Source organism: Ursus americanus, chromosome 14 (assembly GCF_024610735.1).
Source record: "Ursus americanus isolate L20-20 chromosome 14, mUrsAme1.1.p, whole genome shotgun sequence".
NCBI classification, from domain to species: Eukaryota; Metazoa; Chordata; class Mammalia; order Carnivora; family Ursidae; genus Ursus; species Ursus americanus.
Window position 1 is genome coordinate 6,738,442 of NC_142140.1, and position 19,931 is coordinate 6,758,372.

General features: G+C 46.3%; 1 protein-coding gene across 6 annotated transcripts in view; it reads left to right on the forward strand.

Moving 5' to 3' along the window:
* VGLL4 (vestigial like family member 4) overlaps window positions 1–19,931 on the forward strand; it is a 153,228-nt gene that overhangs the window by 117,799 nt on the left and 15,498 nt on the right. For 3 of the 6 annotated variants that reach the window (XM_045812286.2, XM_045812287.2, XM_045812285.2), the window contains one exon: window positions 781–915. The exons of 2 other annotated variants lie outside the window; for them this stretch is intronic. In XM_045812286.2, coding sequence (XP_045668242.1) covers window positions 781–915 — 135 coding nt within the window. Of the gene's footprint in view, window positions 1–780; window positions 916–11,179; window positions 11,297–19,931 lie in introns of all 6 variants that reach the window. One more of the 6 variants, XM_087866776.1, reaches the window with a different exon arrangement.

Genomic DNA, 19,931 nt, shown 5'->3' on the forward strand with positions numbered 1-19,931 from the left:
TCTGATCAGTGCTATACAGTTGCAAAGTAGTTGCCCCTGGCCTGAGATGGGGCAAAACCCGTAAGCTCACGCTGGGATCAAAGCCATGGTCCCTAGGCTTGTGCTCTTTGCAATCCACACTGAGTGGGGAAAGGGGTAGTGAAAGAAAACAGTGCCTGTCCTCACCGGTGGCGCTCCTTTGAAATACTGTCCTGGTGTGAAATGTGTCCGTTGCTGTTGTCTTTGCTTCTGTGGCTGTTCTTTTGAAGTCTTTTCTCCAGCCTAATGTAGCCAGTTCTGCTTCTCCTTGAGTGCGTATGCAGCCTCTGGGCTCCTCTGTTTCCTCGGCGCCTCCTTTTCCTCTTTCCTCCTTCTTTGGTCTTTGCTTTCTCCTCCCCTCCACTCCTTATTCTCACTCCTTCCCCCCCCTCGGTCCTGGTTGCTTCACTCTTTCCTCCATAAGTATGAATAGAAAAGACAGAGAAACAGACAAACTCAAAACCAGTCATTCTTTCAGCTTGACAAAAGGTCGGAGGCGGGCTTTGAAATTAAGTGCTGGTCCTATAAAGGAAACTCAGTAAAAAAACAAAAACAAAACATAAAAACCTTACTGATTACTGGCTAAAATGGGTTTTGGGGTTTTCCTCTGGATTTTGTTTATTTTTTACAATGGAGTTGATTGTATAAATGGTACCTCAGATGTTCTGGGGTGTCTATAGTTTGTGGTGTCTATGTATAAAATGCTTGGCAACATCATCACACTCCCTTTGGTGACTCTGTGTTTCTTGTATCTCTTTATAGTACCTTTAGTTTGGATACATATGGACTTGCTTTACCAAGAGACTCTTCCACAAACTCCATGAAAGTGAAGAGGGCAATTCCTCATGTCACATTAAAACTAGACCCAGAGGAAATTGAAAAGTTGGGGTTATTTTGGTACGTTGACCCTGCTGGCAGCTGGGACTTTGTAAGGTAAACAGTAACACGTATTTATAGACAGCGCGCGCTGTAGGTGTGTTCAAGTCCACGTAAGCCTTAGCGAGAGGCATACTTCATCACCGAGAATGACGGCTCAGGATCCGCAGCGTCCGCAGGCTCACGAGAGCTTTGCACCGGGGCTTATTCGTAGTAGTGACGATTGATTCTTTATTGTAGTGTACCAGGCACTGTGCTGAGTACCTCGTGGGCATGATCTCATTCCAGCCTCACAACCCCATGGTGCACATACTGGGATGATCCCTCACTTACAGGTGGTAAAACTGAAGCCCAGAGAGGTTCTGAACTTGGTCAAGGCCACAGAGCTAGCTAGTAGGTCACGGGGCCGGGAATCAAAGCCCAGACTGTCTGATCGAGTGGTATCCAGCCCTATGAGTCATTTGATAAAGGACCTTCATGCCTTTTAGTTTTGGGCAATCTTCTATTTAAGCACTCTCAAAACGCTACTGATGATGCTTTGGAGATGAGAGGTGGAGACTTCACTTTAGCAGTCACCGGGTGCGGGCATAGGGTGAGGAGGAGCTGTCGGCAATAAGAGCGCTCTGCCAGGCAAGTCCTACCCGAGAAGTGATGGGTCCCTTCAGAGGTGGCTGAAGAAGAGCTGCCAGGTAGCTTCCCCAGAAGAGGCTTGAAATGCTGTGTCTGTGCCGGGGAGAGTCCTACAGGAACAAACAGGCGTGTGTGTGTGTGTGTGTGTGTGTGTGTCTGTTCGTTTGTTTATGCCCAGGAAAGTGCTTTTTAAAGTGTTTTAGTTCTTCGGGGTGCCTGGGTGGCTCAGTTGGTTAAGCGTCTGCCTTCGGCTCAGGTTATGGTCTTGATGTCCAGGGTCCTGCATCGGGCTCCCTGCTCAGCGGGGAGTCTGCTTCTCCCTCTGCACCCCACCCCTCACGTGTGTTCTCTCTTTCACTCTGCTTTCTTTCAAATAAATAAAAAATCTTTTTAAAAAATTGTTTTAATTCTTGTTTAAAAGTTCTAACCCAATTTTAAGTTAGTGGCACAGGCCAATAGTAACTTTAGTCTAACAGATTCACACTGTAGCAGTTTAAACTTTGGTTTAAGTATATAGAGACACATTTTTTTTTCCTTTCCAGATTTCATAAATCAAATGCTCTTGAAATAGAATCCCTCAAACTATGTGCTTTCTCTTCTCTCCCACATCCTTCTTGGCATCATCCAGACTTGGGACATTTTAGCCTTGAAATTCTGTATTTTTCTGTCCCTTTACACACAATCTTATAGGTACCCCCAAAAGTGTCCGGGGGATTCAGGAGGATATTTTATAGTCTTAATTTTAGTTATCCTAAATAAAAACTAACTCAGAAACTGAGATAATGTTAAATTAGGATTTTAAAAAAATCTCTCCCCTCCACGTACAGCAAATATGTGTATTTACTTAAAAAAAAATAAATGAGAAGGGAGCCTGGGTCTTTAATAATGTTTCCCATTTGGGGAGTATCCTCTAAGAACCGGTTAGTGTGAGACGGTGCCCCTAACACGGTCGTTGGAGCTCCGGGCTGGCCGGAGCGGGGATGGAAACGAGGCTGGTTTTTTATGGCAGCTCCTGCTCCCCTGTGACGTTAAAGGCGCATCTGTGTGTTCCATGCAAGTGTTTTGTTAATGAAGTGTGGTACCTTTAAATAAAGGTCACAGGCCTGACCTGTGTTGTGTGGGTTGCTTGTTTGTCAGGCTAGAGGCATTTTCTCATTTTCACAGTTCAGCCGAAAACAAAGGCCTCCTTATCCGAGCAGGGAGCTGTGCTCTTAAGAGCTGACATCAGCCTTTTCCCAGCAGGCATCACTTCTGCCTTAAGAGTCTTTGCAGAAAGCTGGAAAGGGAGATACCCATCCTGCTACTGGTATTTTTCTGGCCAAATAACACACAGAGTAAAGAAGTGCCAGGAGTCAAGGAGCAGAATAAACAGGACTGTCATCGTGTGTCGGGTCTGCTCTGGGGACCTCTGTGGTGCTTATCTTTGTCGTCAAGAATATAAAAGTGGGACAAGAACCTTGAAAAAGGAGGACTTTTGTCCTAGAGAGGAATTAAAGAACATTCAAGATATATCAGAAAACTTCCATTAGCATGTGTAAAGTAACTTTTTAAAATGGCACATTAAAATTGAAAAAAAAAAGGACTGTTTTTATTTACCGAGTAAGTCAGAGGCGTTTGTTCAAAAGTTGAGGAAACAAGACAACACAGCATTTGGCTGTTTCTCCCTCCTACCCTGATCTCTGAGCTCTGAAGCTCTTTTTGGAGTGCTGTTGTCTTGAAGATGCTTCTGCCTGGGAACGCAATGGCAGCTATTTTTATATATAGTTAGAGGATTAATCTTGATGTGGCTTTATGACCACACAGACCTCTTGTTGCAATACAAAGCCAGTCTGTCCTGCAAGTATAGAAAGAAGTGCTGTCACTTGAGTAGATTGGACCAAGGACCAGGAAGAGGAATGCTAAGAAACATTGCCTGCGTGTGAGTGCTGATGGTTCTTTTATTTTCCTCTAGGATCTCGCCTGTAAATCCATCATTTGCCTGTGCTACGTGCAGCTGGAACATAGCGAGGTAGTTTACAAGCCCAGTGTTCTGTGTCTGGCATAGTTTTTATTTGATAAGCGCCAGTACCCAGTCTCTATCTTCTTTGCTAAATCCCTGGGTAAACCAACCCTCCCCACTCCCGCCTCCATTTTGACATTTCTTCACAAATTGTCTCCAAAGCATAATTAGAGAACTTAATGTTGCAGTAGTGTTCTGAGTCTGGCGGTAGCTGGAAACCTTGCCAGACAAGAGATCAGAATTCTGGATCCAAGCCTTCATAGCTCCGACAGAGGCAAAATGGACTGCAGAGTAGAAGGAAACTGATGTGGGGCGGCTGGGTGGCTCAGGTGGTTGGGCACTGGACTCTTGGTTTCTGCTCAGGTCATGATCTCAGGTGCATGAGGTCGAGCCTTCGTGCTCAGCAGGGAGTCTGCTGGAGATTCTTTCCCTCTGCCCCCCCCCATAAATACATCTTAAGAGAAAAAAAAAAAAAAAAGAAGGAAACCGACTTCACTACTGTGCTCTCCTTAAAATTATCCTTCCTCTTGCCTTCCCTTCCTTGAAGAGATCTAAGAAGTGCAACTGATGGATCCACATAGAAACCAGCTCCAGAAACTGGGTGGAGGTCAAGTGGAGGAAACAGACCAGCCCTCACTAGGTCAGGCCACTGTAGAAGCAAGTGTGAGACCTGAAACCTCTTTGCTTCCCTAAATTTGTCTCTGGCATTAAACCCATCAAGGAATGGTTATGGAGTGTTCTAGCTCATTAGGAATATTTCCTCAGCTGCATGTGACCACTGAAGTCCCACTCCTCCTGGATTCAAGGCACCATTGCCCGTAGATTGTCTCAGAGCGCTCTTGCCTACGGATGCTCTGGGGAGAAATGTGTCCCCGGGCCTAAGTTTGGGGAGTACCGAACCCAGTCTCACAGGTCTGCTCGCGCGTGTGGCTCATCACAGGCTTGGAGAAGTCCGGTGTATGGAAACATCGTTCAGCCCGGGACTGTTCCTGTAAGTAGCCGTGGAATCCTTCATCCTTTTTAATGAGACCCGTCAGGAGTATTCCGGGGAGCACACTTGCCTAACAAAATGAGCATTTTGTTTGGTTTCAAAATTCTGTTATAAACTTTCAGACTCATGAAGTTCTGGTGCTGCTGCACTATTGTACCAGCTGTTGGAATGAAACGGTTGTGTAATTCCTGAATTTGGGACTCCTAGATGCCATCTTTCCTGCCTGGGGCTCTTGGGGAAGTTCTGTGAGTCCAGAGAAGTTGAAGAAGCCTGAGGTCCTGTCCTCCCTTGACCTTATGTCTCTCATCTTCCGTCCTTAGCTCTCTCCCCCTCCCTGAGCTGTTTCTAGAGAGCATATGATCTCTACTTCGATATTCCACTTCCCAGTTCGGTACTGTGATCTCCCAACAATTTTATATGTTTTTAAAGATTTATTTATTTATTTTAGAGAGTGAGCAAGCTAGCCCAAGTGGGGGGAGGGGCAGAGGGAGAAGGAGAGAAGTAGATTCTCCATTGAGTGAGAAGACCAGTGTGGGGCTCAGTCTCACGACCCTGAGATCATGACCTGAGCTGAAATCAAAGAGACACTTAACCGACTGAGCCGCCCAGGTGCCCTGTGCCAACAATTTTAATGCAACTTCTCCCCCTCATTCACTGGTGACCTGCTCATCACCAGATCTAGAAGGAAACCTGCAATTCCTTATCCTATTAGACTTCCTTTTCCTTTAAGTCTCTTCCCCCTTGGTTCCCAGGGCCCCTTTTCTGCTTTCTTTGGTTCCCCTCCTACTTCTGTGCCCACTCCACTCAGTGGAGCGCCCAGTCCTTCAAAGACTTGGCATTATTGCCATTCTGCAGGGCTCCGTCCTTGTCACTGTACAGACACTTAGAAGGAAGCCACGTGCCAACTCCTAGTTTAGATTACCACTTCTAGCCGAGGCCTACGCTTCACACCCGTAGAGCCGTCTGCGTTTGAGGTACTGTGTGTACTTCTCGGGTCAGCGCTGCTCTGCTGGAATTGATTTAGTAGTTCCTTTCTTCTTCTTCTTCTTCTTCTTCTTCTTTTTCTTCTTCTTCTTTCTTCTTCTTCTTTCTTCTTCTTCTTCTTCTTTCTTCTTCTTGTCTGTCCCCAAGTCTGTCCCCCATCTTTATGATGGGACAGCTGTCTTTCCACTTGCCCTGGAAATCGCCTCCACCCTCCTCCCACTTCATCTCCCGTATGGAGCACATTGGCATGCCCTGCTAAATATCGTCTGCTATATATCTTCCATGTCTGTTCTGGCCGTGGCCATAGTTTAGACCCCCATTTCCATGACAATGCCCTCTTTACTGGTCTAGGCACTTCAGAAGGTTTCTGAAGTCTTACTCTCTTCCTCTCAAATCTTCTGACTCCCAGTCAGCTCCAGAAGACACCAAACAGACCTCTGTCTGCAGGACCTTCTGCCTATGTGCTCCCACTTGCTGACATGAGCCCATGTGCTTCACCCCTTCCTGGTACACTTTTCTTGCCTCCCTCTCTTGGCAAATGGTGATTCCTTCTGCTTCGAGAGGAGCACCTCTTTTTGTAAAATGGTAACACTTTGCTGTAATAGTGTGCTCATCTGTCTGTCCCTGTCCCCAGACTGCAGGTCTGGAGCTGGGCAGGAGCTGAGTCTTACTGATGGCTGTCCCACTAACACCCAGCACGTGCCCGACACCTGCTAGGTGCTAAATAAGTGAATGAAGAACAAGTCACTATGAGAGCACTGTCAAAACTCTCTTCCCTTTGGGAAAGCTTTGCAGAATTTCTTTCAAATATGTAATAAACCCTGTGTGGCACCACTTACCATGCGTCCGCGTTTTCCTTGGAGCCTTGATGTTTAGTTCAGGGAACATGCTGGAGCAGAGAGAACCCCACCGTCACTGCCTCCACTGCCTTCCTTTCCCTGTCTCTCCCTTGCTCCCCCAAGACAGGACCATGCAGATTCCTAGTACCTGGGCAAATGCACAGCTTATAGTCTGAAACACTAGCCCTGCTTGTGATGCTTGTTTTGGGATCAAACGATCTTTTCCTGTTGTTGACTCTGAGTAATAAGCCTTCAGAGTTTATTGTATGAATGAAATGTGGGTTTTTTTCCCCACTGCTCTATTTATATTTCTTCTTACGCATCGTGCTCTGAAGCCAGTGTGTACATAACGTAAGGTATATGGAAATGAGAAATTCACTACAGCTGGGTGTGCCTCTCCGTTCCGAGGGATGGCCGGACATTTCTTCAGGGTGGAAATCAACCCAAGGAGTAGATCTGTTCCTACTAGAAAAGCAAACAAATATATGCCCAAGGGTTCACTACTTTTGGTGTTTGTTCAAATCTACCTAAAAAGAAAGTTCTCAAAGCCAAAGTGTTTATTGGCTGTTCTAATAGGTTCGTTGTGTTTATTTTATTTGTGTGTGATAGCTGCGGGCTGGCACCCCTAACAGCCCAAGTTCCCTCTGTGTTGGTTTTGAACGATCCTGCATCGTTTTGCGTTCGGCTTTTAGCTTTAGAGCAAGTTAGAGCAGCTAATGGTGAAAGTGGATAAAGCTGGGAAATGGAGAGCTCCTTGAAAGAGGCTGATGGCTGCAGAGTGCCGCAGTCAGCAGGTAATCTTGAGAGCTTGTTTGGAGGACATGGCAAAGTTTATTGGGGGTAGTGGCTCTGGCCCCTTTTTGATAATGAGATAAAATCCAAGTTCTTTACAGTGACTTTAGGGATTATGGTGATCGTCCCAACCTCCCTTTTCCTACTTACTTGTCAGTAGATTGCCTTCTTGAACTATCGATCATTGAATTATTCCTTAACTGTGGTTAAATTTTAAAGGAATTTATTTAAATTCCCGCTATTACATACTTTTAGGCGAGCTACACAGCTTAGGAAGCCGCTCTTTGACAGTTCGGGACGGGCAGTTTGGATTGTCAGACTGCTCACGACTTGCATTTTGAGGCTAATATTTGAAACCAACATTTTTATTGCCTATGGCTTCTTAATGTGTTGGGCATGTCCTCTCCATCACATCGTTCCTCCCCGTATCCCTGTGCTGGCTCTTCTGTAAGACTGTGTGACATCCCACTTCGTCTACACTTGGTTAGATCATTGTAGACATACCATCCATATTTGGTGATAATCTGACCTGTCATCCTTCTCTCCCTCAACCATCCCCTGCCCCAGTTTTTTATTTTGGATAAAGTTCAGATCTATAGAAACATTGAACAACTAGTTCAATGAGTACCGTCACTAGATTCACCAGTTGTTAATATTTTGCCAAATTTGCTTTCCCTTGTATATATGTTTTAACAATGATATGATCTAATGTACTAATATATTCACATTCAGTAATGTCCTTTATAGACGTCTTCTCTTTAATTCAGGATTCAATTGCACAACATACTTTGCATTTAACGTAGAACAGGTTTTCCCATTTTGTGGGAGTGGGCGGTGATGGCGTTCTGGTGGCTAAAGGAAAGGGGACCTGGGCAGGGACAAGTGTCAGCGCCTTGTGAGGTCTCTCTTGGGACACCAGTGGAACTCTTGGCAGGGAGTTGGTTTGTCTGTGAACCCTGGGAGGGGTGGCACGGTACATGATACATAGAGGTGGTATTCAGGCTGTGTGTGTGGTTGTTATGTGGTGGGAAGCGAGAGCTCAGAAACCGGGGAGAGGGAAGGGAGAGAAGTCATGGTGGGAGAGGAGGCAAAGGTTCTGGAACACAAGACAGCTGAGATTTTTGGAACAAATGAAAATTTTTCATGCCTGCTCTAAGATAGCTTAACTCACCTTTTCACAGATTTTTATTACTAATGCCCCAAAGGCTCATTTCTATTTCTAGCCCATAATTCCAATAGTTTTACTTAAAACAAAACAACGGTACCTTCACTTATTCATGGCAAAGATGGAACATTCTCTGTTCCTTTTCTTCCCAAACCTACAGAACTCAAACAAAACCTCAGTAGAGTGCTTTGCTACAAGATCCCCAATTTCTCACTGAGAATTAATTCATTTGAAGCTCAGGTGAATTCTTTTGACTGAAAATTGGTGCTGTTGGGGGAGGGGGTGTCTTCTAATTTTCAGCAGCATGTATGGTATCTAATAACAGTCTCGGAATTTTTAAGACTTGATGTCAGTGACTCCTCAGTGGCGCTGTGACTGGGTTCGGGTATATGTGTAGGACCTGGAAAGGGGACTGAGTGCTAAGACCCGGAGCTGTTGGCTGTGGTGCCTCCCAGCCAAGCGTCTTGCCCCGGTGCTGGGAGAGGGAAGGTGCGCCCCGGGCAGCTGCTCGGGGTACGGCTCACAGGAGCACAGGAGTCCTCCTGTTGCTGAGGTCGTGGGGCCGCCTCATTTTTGTCCTTTTCCAGGATTGGTTGTTTAACTCTTCTTTCATTTCCAAGAAATGTAACACAGTATCTTTCCAGTAAATTCCCCCCCTTTTTTCTTCAACTAGCTAGCCTTGTTTTATGTTGCTTGTAACCAAAAGAACTTGTTGACAAATGCAGATATTTGGGTTGTTTGCAATGTTTTACTGTTATTTGCAAAATTTCTGGGATGATGTGTGTATATCCATCCTTGTTCATGTGTCATACTTCCCATTTTTCTAGAAGTGGGATTTCTGGGTCAGAGGGCACTCTTTTCTACTTTGGTGTACTCTACCAGCTTGGTCTCTAGTAAGTCCTCTGATTTACATTCCCACTAGTAACTATGCATGTGCCTGTCTCCTTGCGTCATCACAAAGGGGACTGTTACCATGTATTTGATTTTTGCAAGATTCCTAGGTGAGTCATTGTAGTAACTTGCCTTTTTCCCCCACTCCGCTACTAGGGAACCTGAATGATCTTTTCACATGCTTATTGGCCATTTGGATTTCTTCTTTTGTGACTTTGTATCTTTCTCTCATTCTCTTTCTCTTTTTTAATTAGGGCATTCATCTTCTTTCTCTTACTGTGTCACAACTTTTCATGTCAAGGATCCTTCATCAGATGTGTTAGAAAAATAACCGTTTTCCTGGTTTGTCATTGGCTTTTCAACATTACTGTTTTTTTGAAATACAGATTTTTTAAAATTTGGAAGTGGTTGAATAATTCAGTCTTTTCTTTAATGGAAGAGTCTTCTGAGGTGTTCTGGGAGGGACTGAAATGTGTTGGTTAGTACCTTGTAACACGTCTGCTGTGTTGTGATGGTAGGATAATTGTATCTGCTTAATATGTGTTTGCTGTGGAATGGAGAAAAGCGTATTGTTTGTGTATTATTTCATTAGTTCACTTTCTCCGGCATTTCCCAAGTGCCTCTTTGTTGGTGGCATGGGGGATGTGGGTGTGCAGGGAAGGAGTCAGCCCTGGTTAGGGGGAGGGAACTTAGCTGTGCCTGGTGGTGTGCAGGACAGAGCCCTGTGAGGAATGGTCACCGCCTGCCTTTCCTGACTTGTCTGCATTTTCCCTCCCTTCCCCTCAAATTTTTTCACTATCACTGAGCACTGTGCATGGCCAGAGTGCTTTCAGTATTTGTTTTAATAGCCTCTTGTTGGGTACCATAAGTAAGCTCTGAAATCAAAAGTTTAAATTCTGTTTTTATTTAACCATTTTACCAGATGTTTCCTGTGGTTTGACAGATGTACAATTTACTCGAAAGTTACACTCCTGAGATTTTGAATGTTATGGACACCGTTGCTATAGACAATGATTCTGTCAGGGCAGGATTTGTAAGACAACTTTCAAATCATTTTTGGGTTGAAGATGTGTTTTTCTCCAGAACAGAAATGCTTATCTTCATAATCCGCTTTTACCTTCTCTGTTAGCGTTCTGACCTGTGGTTTATGAAAGACTGTCACCTGTTGGCTAGAGTTTATTCTAGTCAACACCATGTGCCTCAGTGGGGATTCCTTTCTGAAAGCAGCTGGACTCAGATACATCCAGGTTTTGTTTGCAGAACTCACCTGGGTCATGAGAAAACTCAGATGGTGGGCAGGAGATTTAAATTGGGCTGAAAATCTGGCTTAATGGGCCACCTGACACAAGGGTGCGGTTGATTGAGAAAGCTGCAGACTTGGCAGGTTTTTTGCACCCACTGAAAGCCCATCAAGACAAAGCTAGGACTGCTGTGGCACCTTTGCCTTTCCAGTGCCCACAGTCAGCAGTGCTCTGCAGCCTGAGTCCTAACAGAAAAGAGCCTCTCATCTAGGATTCTGCGGGTGGGAGGAAGGCAGAAGGAAGTTGCTTCCTACAAAACACAAGTGAGACTAGTTGTGGCTGCAGTGGAGGAAGAATGAGGATTTTTGACATTCCTTCACTGAGGGGCCAGATGCAAGGCTGCCTCGGAGCTGCATGCATGGTTCCGTCAGAGCTGGCTCCCTTCTCCAGCAACCTTCCTCTCCTGTGTTTTGTTTAGCCTTATTTAGAGTTTTATAAAAGCCTTATGTTATGGAAGATGGAGGAACAAAGAGGAAATCGTATGCTATAACTCTGACAGCAGATCTATTTGCGCACAAAATGGAGCTGTAATGATGCATGTAACGTTTTGGCAAGACACCCTGTGTAAATAAACCCTCCCAGGAGTTACTAACCTATCCCAGGACCCGCAGGAAACTTCGCTTGCGGCGTGGGGGCTGGCAGGCCCCCTTACCTTGCAACTCTCGTCTCCAGCGGGGACTCTTATTCTGACAGGCGTTCTGCCTGCCCACTTTTGTGCCTGGGCCTGCTTGCCAAGTTTGTGAGGCCCAGGGCTTTCTTGTGGGAGGACGCTGGGCTGTCTGCATGCTCTTTGGCAATGACTAAAGTGAGGTTAGTACCAGAAACCCTTTCATTTTATTCCCTTATCCTTGCTTTTTCAAACCAGATGGCAACCCTGTATTTTCAGCTGTAATTAATTTAAACTATGAGGCAGCGAGTACTGGGAGAGGTAGACTTGACTCTGCTCAGAAGGGACAGCAGTGATTTTCCTGCCCAGCCCTCTCCCCTCACCAGATGGCACCTTGTCGCAGTCAGAGCCACGTCCCCTGCGCTGCTTTGGAGAGGGGCCTGGCAGCAGAGGGAGGGCTGTTCTTGAGGCTGCCGCGCGGGCCACCGAGGACACGTGTGAGCTGGAAGGGTTCATGCACGCTAGTAATTGTTGCCTTAATGGCTTGGAAGGAGCCGGGCTTCAGGTGATGGCTGACATGTTATTGCTGGGCGGGCTGTCACGTGACCGCCTCGAGACAATGGCGCATAGTTTGAGTGGCTGCTGAATCAGGGAGTGCAGGGTGCTTTTTCTTCCCACTCACTTCAGCTGCCAGGATCGCCTCCAAAAGGGGGTATGTTTTAGGTTTAACATTTATTCTTAAAGAAAATTACAAGGGAAATAAAAGCCCTTGGCCACAATTGCAGTCTGGAGGTTTTGACCTCAGCTACTTGACCACTTCCGTCCGTGGAAATTTTACTGGAGTCCCCTGTCTGTAAGTTGGATCAATTAGTGATGGAGAGATCCTTCACATTTAATAGAAAACGAGTGCTTTTGTTTACTCTCTCAGTAGCTTGTCAGATAACTCCACAGAGCGGCCTCCCACCCCCAACCCTCCTCGCCCCTCCTTGCTCTGGATCCAAGCTCAGGTTAAAATGGAGAGAGGTAACTGCCCGCCTGAGAGCTGGGCGTCCAGGTGCCCTCACCTGCCCGCGCAGGTAGGCACACGGGGTTTTAGTCTCGTCATTGGAGAAACACATTTTCTGGGCAGTACGGAGGAGTTGCAGACTGGAGAAGATCTGTTAACCATAATATATGTGCAAAACCCTTTGTAAAACAGTACGCTAATGTTCTACAAGTGGTAGTTATTACTATTATTAACATTAGCCATCCTTGGATGACTTGAAATAATTTTTAAAGGCCCATAGTGAGAAATGAGAACCACAAATATGTAGCTTGTGAGACTCCAAAATGCTCGCTGGTGATTACAGCATCATTGACTGCAGTCCCTGTGTGTGCCTGAGTTTGCTGAATTTAGTGAGCTGGGTGATGGATGTTCTTTGTTTACTTAATTTTATTTCAAATATTTACATTATCCATGAGCATTTCTCTCATGGACCACTTGGACTGTGGTAACCAAGGCTTGCATTTTTGTTGTTGTTGCGGGCCAGACCCATCCTTTTGGAAACCTTTTATTTTTCTCTAGTAGAGAGGGACAAACATGTAAATGATTTGTCAAAACTTGTAAGGACTAAAAATTTAATATAGAATTACCGTATGTTCCAGCAAGTCCACTCTACTGGTATGTGCCCCAAAGAATTGAAAGCGGAGACTCAAACTATTAATTGCATACCCATGTTCATAGCAGCGTTATTCACAATAGCCACCAGGTGGAAACAACCCAAATGTCCACCAGTGGATGAACAGATTAAAAAAATATGTATGCACGTAATTAATATTATTCAGCCTTAAAAAAGGCACGCAGTTCTGACACACAGTGCAACACGGATGAACCTTGCAGACATTCGCCAGGTGAATTGTGTGAGTCACAAAAGGACAAATAGTGTATGATTCCATTTATGCGAGGTGTCGAATCCATAGAGAAAGAAAGTAGGATGGTGGTTTTTGGGCAAACGGGGAGGGAAACGGGGAGTTCGTATTTAATGGGGACAGAGTTTCAGTTTGGGAAGATGACAACATTCTGGAGGTGGATGGTGGTGATGGTAACACAATAGTGTGGATATATTTAATGCCACTCAATGGCATACTTAAAAATGACAAAAATGGTGAATTTTATGTGTATTTTACCACAATAAAAAAAATAAAGAATCTTCTAAGACTAATGATTACCTTCAGTTCACTTGAATAAACAATAATGACTTTATTACGTGTTCCCTACTCAGCTGGGATGGGCGGGGTGTAAGGAGGAGGTAAACGGTTTGGAAGACAGCAGAAGTCCAGCTCCCTGGGGGTATGATAATCGATGCCTGATACTAGAGAGTTACAGTGTGATGACTCTTGGGGGTGGTACTTGTAATTTAAAGGGTAGTTAGGATTAATGATTACCATTTGGTTTTGTACTCCCCAAGAAAAGGAGAGGGGTTGTGTCATTGGGGTATTAGGGAATGGTGGTCCTCTGGATTCTCCAAAGGTGTTCTAGAATCATCAACTCAAGAGTTTGGGGGAAATGCCACCTCAGTGTTGAACAGAATCACCAGGTTCCCTGAAGTTCCTTTCTCCCCTTCTTTTCCAGGTTTCAGGTTTGGGGTACGGACATGATGTTAATAGCTGGGAATGGCTCTTGGATGTTAGTGACGTTACAGTAGAACCAAGTGGACAGCTTAATTCTGAATTCTGTGAAGTTTGCAAATGAGAATATTTGTAAAGAAATGCAACTTTATACCTCAGAGAAAAATGACATAGGCCATCTGCGTTGGTTTTTTTTTTTTTTTTTAGGTTCTTTGGGATCTTTGCTTTAAGAATAGAGATTGATGTGTGATTTGCCTATCAATTGTAATAACCTTTTTCCAAGCACCTGCGGGTCCTCAAAATAATCATTAATTCACATCTTGTTCCTATCATATAATCTGTGTAAAAAAACAAAAAGCCCAAAAAAACCCAACTTTTCCTCTAGTCTTTGAAAGATGGGGTTCAGCCTAGACTGCCTGGATTCTCAGAGGGAGTTAATTCACTAAATGCGTAGCATTACATAATTTATGCACCCCATAATTTACTCTCAGATAAAAGGTCTCTGAGGTTCTCTACTACTACTGTTTATTTAAAGAATATTGGGTAGATCCCTCATATTTTATTAGATGAATATTTAATCACTTTACATACATCATATTGAAATTTTCAAACTTTTTAGTGTAGTTATATAGTAATTTAACTCAATAATTTAGCCCCAAAGTTTCGGATGTCAGTCAAGGTAGGTGGGTGGTTTTGAGAGAATAACTGGCTAATATTTGTTTAGTGTTGAGTAACTGTACTGAGTTAGAGGTTATCCTCTCAGATCAAGAAGTCAGGAAATTATTTGGAACTGGTTGCCGCCAGCGTCAGGTGCAGGAAGGTGACTTTGTGCAGGGGGCGCGTGGGGGAGCGGAAGCAGCAGCAAACCCAGTAGCACGGGCAAGACATCGGCCCGTGTATCTCTGATGTGCGCACATGCGATGCAAATATGGCTGGCAACTCATTTGTAATCCTTGCCAAGGTGGGGTCACACATATAGCTGAGTTAAAAGGAAAAAAAAGAGTAGGAGGCATTTAGAAGACAACACACTTGCTCCGTGACCCAGGTGCTGAAGTAACTGTTGGCATCTTGGGTAATGCTGTTAGAAGTGTAGTTCTGGGGGCGCCTGGGTGGCACAGCGGTTAAGCGTCTGCCTTCGGCTCAGGGTGTGATCCCGGCGTTATGGGATCGAGCCCCACGTCAGGCTCCTCCGCTATGAGCCTGCTTCTTCCTCTCCCACTCCCCCTGCTTGTGTTCCCTCTCTCGCTGGCTGTCTCTCTCTCTGTCGAATAAATAAATAAAATCTTTAAAAAAAAAAAGTGTAGTTCTGGATGACCGAGAGTGTTGAAATCATCCTGATTTCGAGTGTTCTGTTCTGTTGACCTTAGTTCTTATTAGCTCTCGTGTCCTAATGTTTGGTTCAGAAATATGCTACCATAAATTGAAGGGAGTTATCTTTTCCCGTGTGCTCTGCGTTGGATCACATCTGGAGTATTCTGTTAAGTTCTGGGCACCACACTTACAGATGAATGTTCATTTGTCGGGCATGTGGAGGTGGGTGTCAGGATGGTAAGGGGTCCAGTACCATTCGGAGCGATTCTCTGGTGAAGAGAAATCCGGGCACGGTAAGTCTGACATAGCAGTTCTCCAGGAGTTGGAAGAGGAAAGAGACCTCATTGAGTTTTTTGAAAGGCTTCCCAAAGGTTTGGACCTTTGACCAAAGAATCATACTGGAAAGCAGATTTCATTCATTGTGAGGAAGAACCTTTCCTTTAAGCTCTTCAGTCGTTGAGTGAAATGCCTGAAGAGGAAGTAAGTAGCCATCCCCAGAAGTGCTTAAGCAGTAGCCACCCCCCAGTTACGGAACGAATGAGTCACGGGGGTGAAAGGCACAGCATGGGGAGCATAGCGGTCCTGTAACAGGGTTGTGTGAAGGCCGCTGGTAGTTACACTTGTGGGGAGTCTGGAATCACGTGTGGACGTGTTGGATCCCTGTGTGGTGCGCCCGAAACTAATGGAACATTGTGCAGCAACTGTACTTCAGGTAAAAAAAAAGCAGCAGTGTGGTTGTCTTGGGGATGCTGTGATCCCTCACTCCTTTATTCACAGCTGTCCTACTATGAAGCTTTCTTCCTTTGAGTAGGACACAGTGTCCAGTGTTTTTGCTAAATGGCTTTATAATATTTTCCAACAACGTGCAGCAAAATGCAGAGTAAAAGCGAAGAGTGAGCCTTCTGAGGAACTTGCATGGTTATGAAGGATGGCTCGGTACCAACCCAGAAGCATGGAAGCAGGAATAACGATGGAAGGCGTTTTCAGACCAGGCCTCTCTGGAGGGGGTTGTGATGACTGCAGTGGGCTGTCCAGTCCCCCCTGTGCCAGTGTTGCTCTGGTCACCAGCTTCACGAGCTCCTCTGTCTTGTTCAGACCAGTTAGTGCTGAGTTTTCCTAAGAATTCCTGTGCTCTTTGGTTCACGTGGAAGTTAGTCATTGGCCAAGCACTGTTCTAGACACTGATGGAGTCTTCGGAGCAGCGCACTGTGCGTGACGTCACTTTCCCGAGTTTGTTTCGCCCCAGGTGTGTCGGGGGGCCCTTCTCTCTGGGTCTCAGACCAGTGCATAGCTAAGAAAGGGGGTGCTTCCATCCTCCGCCTTCCTGAGGAGAGTGCATAAAGCAGCGGGTCACACGCCACTTTTCCAGCACCAGGAAGTTGTTGTCTGTGGATCTTAGAATCAGACCGAGGGTGTCGGTGGGGTGGGAAGCAGCAGGGAGAGCTGAGCCTCTGGGTTGACCCCAGCAAAGCCGGCGCTGACCCTGGACAGTCGCGGTGGGCAGATCCTTTGCCCCCCGTCTTTCTCCTGTCCTTGCCCCAGCTGACCCACGCGTTCCCTAAATTAGGACAACAGAGCAAAATAGCACAATATTGATGGCTCTGTTGTTGTGAAGGGAGGTGGATGGTCTTTTCTAGGCTTTTGTCCACCTCAGACATTGTAGCTCAGTTACAGAAGGGAAGACATAGGTTTTCCATCCCGTCTCTGGTACAAGGACTGCATTTAATGCCAAAAATATGATAGCGGTTGTATTTTTTAAATATCGTTCATCGAGAGAATACATAATGACAAAAGCTCCTACCAGTTTAGTAGCAGTAGGAATTTTAGATTGATTTATATTTTATGAGTCTCAGCCACATCTCCATTCACGTGAAAACTCCGAGAGCGTACACGTGTGAGACGTGTGATCCGTCCGAGGGTGAGCGGAGCTTGCCGTGCGCGTGGGCTCTGGGGCCCCGGCCCCCTGCCTTGGTGGCAGTCATTGCCAACACGGGGGCCTGGATGAGATCCTCTACAAGTCTGTGTTCTCGGGTTTTTCCTCGTGTCTCAGCTAATGATGGAAAACATGTGCAGACGGTTCTAGTCAAAGAAAACCAATGCCTTATTTACATAGGGTTGAGCTGTTTGGAAACTCGGCCTGAGTCTCGGGCTATCTGTGGGAGCTCTGCCCCACCCGCGGGAGTCGCTGGGAGTGTTGCCCCCTGTGTGTGACAGTTCTGGAAAGTTCTCCTTTGTGCAGCAGGTCGGCTCTGTGAATGCTGGAGTGGGCGACAGGGAAGGGTGCCGTGGTGGGCCCTGTTCTCGCTCGGGGCCTGTCTGCTCTTCCTTTACACGCCGCTCTAGCATACCTGGTTGCCTGGCTTCTTGGTCCCCCCTGTGGAGCAGTGGCAGGCATGCTTCTCCCGGAGTGACCCTGTAGTCGCTGACCCAAGAATGCGAGCGGCTGAGCAGCCTGAGACAACAGGCCAGGCCTGTCACGGAGGCCTGCTCCATCACATCCAAGAGCCGTGTTTATGCTGAAGGTCCTGAGTCACCAAGAAAGGAAAGAAGTCGTGGGATGTTTCAGACAGGTTTTTAACTAAAATAGTTAAAAAAAAAATGTATTCTCTCTTAAGGCTTATGTTTTGGTTTTATCTAGAAGGTTCACTTAAGTGGCTGTGCCGGGTACATGCAACCCTATGGCTCAGGTGACGTCAGTCAGGTTTCCTGGGTGCCTCCAGGGTCCCTTGGGCAGATCTGCACAGTAATTGTGGTCATTGAGAGACCCTCTTTCCCCTGGAGTTCCTTCCAGTCTTCTGCAGAAAGAAGGGCAGGAGTTCACAGAACGCTCATGAGGGCTGACCTATGGGAGGAATGGAGGGAAGTCTGAGGAATCTTGAAGGCTGGAGAGTATGCAGAGATGGGCTTATACTAATTTAGTGCCTCTCACTCTTGGGAAGGCTTTGATTGGAAACCCTTGACTCAATTACAGAGACAGAGTCCAAGTCAGTAACGGCAGAAATGTCACTTAGATTCCTGTTTCCTCTAACACTACCACTTATTTGTGATCTCTCCCCCTCTCCCTGCCCTAGAGAAATGTGCTGTTTCTGAAGCTTCTGCAGGCCATTTCGGCAGAAGAGGAAGGTTGGCCTGATTTGAGTCCCTGCCTTACCACCTAGCCGCCTCGTGACCTTGGGTGATCACGCCACCTCTCAGCTCCGGTTCCCTCCGTGTTCCAAGGGCATAGTGGTGGGCACCCCAGACGGCTTGCGCAGGCACTGATGCGAGAAGGGGAACAGTACTCACGGTTGGCCCATGGGCTCGAAGGGCTGGTTATTGATGGGCCCATCAGTGCAGAAATGATGGAAAAATCTGGTGGGTCATTCATGCCGTCATCTGTCCAAAATGTTACTGAGCCAAAAGGTTTTGGATTATAACTTGGTCAGTAGGCTTCTTCCCTCTTGTATGTGGGGGCAGCTGGGGATGCCTTTTCCTGGCTTCCTGAATTGCTCTTGGAGGTCCGGTCAGGAGGCAGCTTAACCCTCCAGCTTCTCCCTGGCAGGCCTGGCCTCACACACACTGTCTCGACTTGTGTTGTCATTTCTTGGTGCTCATTAAATACGCTTCCTAGCGACAGGCATGCATGACAAGGTCCAGGGGATCTTAGGAGCCTCTTTGAAAGTGAAGCTTTAAGACATTTGTGCATCTGCTGGGGGGGGGGGGATTGTTAATTACAGATAAAGCAGAAAAAATCATGATTGTGGAGCATATCTAAAGAAGTCTAAAGCAGTGGTGGGGAAAAGCCACGGAAATTTGTTGGTTTCCCAGGAATGCCCTGACAAAGTACCACAAAGTAGAGGGCGCAAACAGGAAACATAGATTGTCTCCCAATTCTGGAGCCTAGAAGGCCCAGATCAGGGTGTCAGCGGGGTCGGTTCCTTCTCGAGAGCTGGGAGTGTGGATCTGTTCTTGCCTCTCTCCTAACTTCTGGTCGTCTCAAGTATTCCTTGGCTTGTAGATGGCATTCTCCCTACATCTTCACGTTGTTTCCTTCTGTCATTTTGTTCAAATTTCCCCCTTTTTATAAGGATACCAGTCCTATTGGATTAGGGCCCACCCTCATGACCTCATCTTAACTTGATTATCTGCAAAGACTCTTTCCAAATGAAATCACATTTACAGGTCCTGGGGGTTAGGACTTCAACATCTTTTGGAGGAAACACAATTTAACCCGTAACAAAATAAAAGCAATTTATAGTGGGAAATAGAATGACCAATAGATGTGTGAAAATATGCTCAACGGTGCTGGTAACTAGAGAAATGCAAATTAAAACACCAAGGAGGAATGACTCCATACACAAGAATGGCAGAAATCCACAGGCCGCCAAAGCCGGACATCACGGAGGACACACGTCGCCGGGGGCGGTGACGCACTGCTGGCCAAGGCAGTACAGCGTGGACAGCTACGTCATAAAGGGTTTGGCAACATGTTGAAGCCTGGAAGGGGGCGAGCTCTGCGACCCAGTGGCGCACTTCTAGACATCTATCTGAGAGGTTCTCGGAAACCCTTGTTCCCAGGCAGAGACATGCAAGGATGGAAGCACCGTGGGGTTCTTTATAACAAGACAAACCAGAGGTGACGGTCCAGATGCCTGTCAGGAATGGGTAACTACGTGACGGTGTCTTCATATGAAGATGTGAAGTAATACCGCACGGCAGGTACATGACTAGGTCTGCAGCTCAGCACGTGAGTAAGCCCCCAAACCACGCGAGGGCAGAGAGCATGGTGGCAAGGCTGTACGCCCAGTGTGAGACCGTAACGTACCCCTGAAACGTGCTACGTGGTGTTTACAGATAGACTCCTCTGCGGTGAGAGTTCACAAGCACAGATGGGAAGACTCCCCAAATACAGGACAGCGGTGCATCTAGGGATGGGGGGGG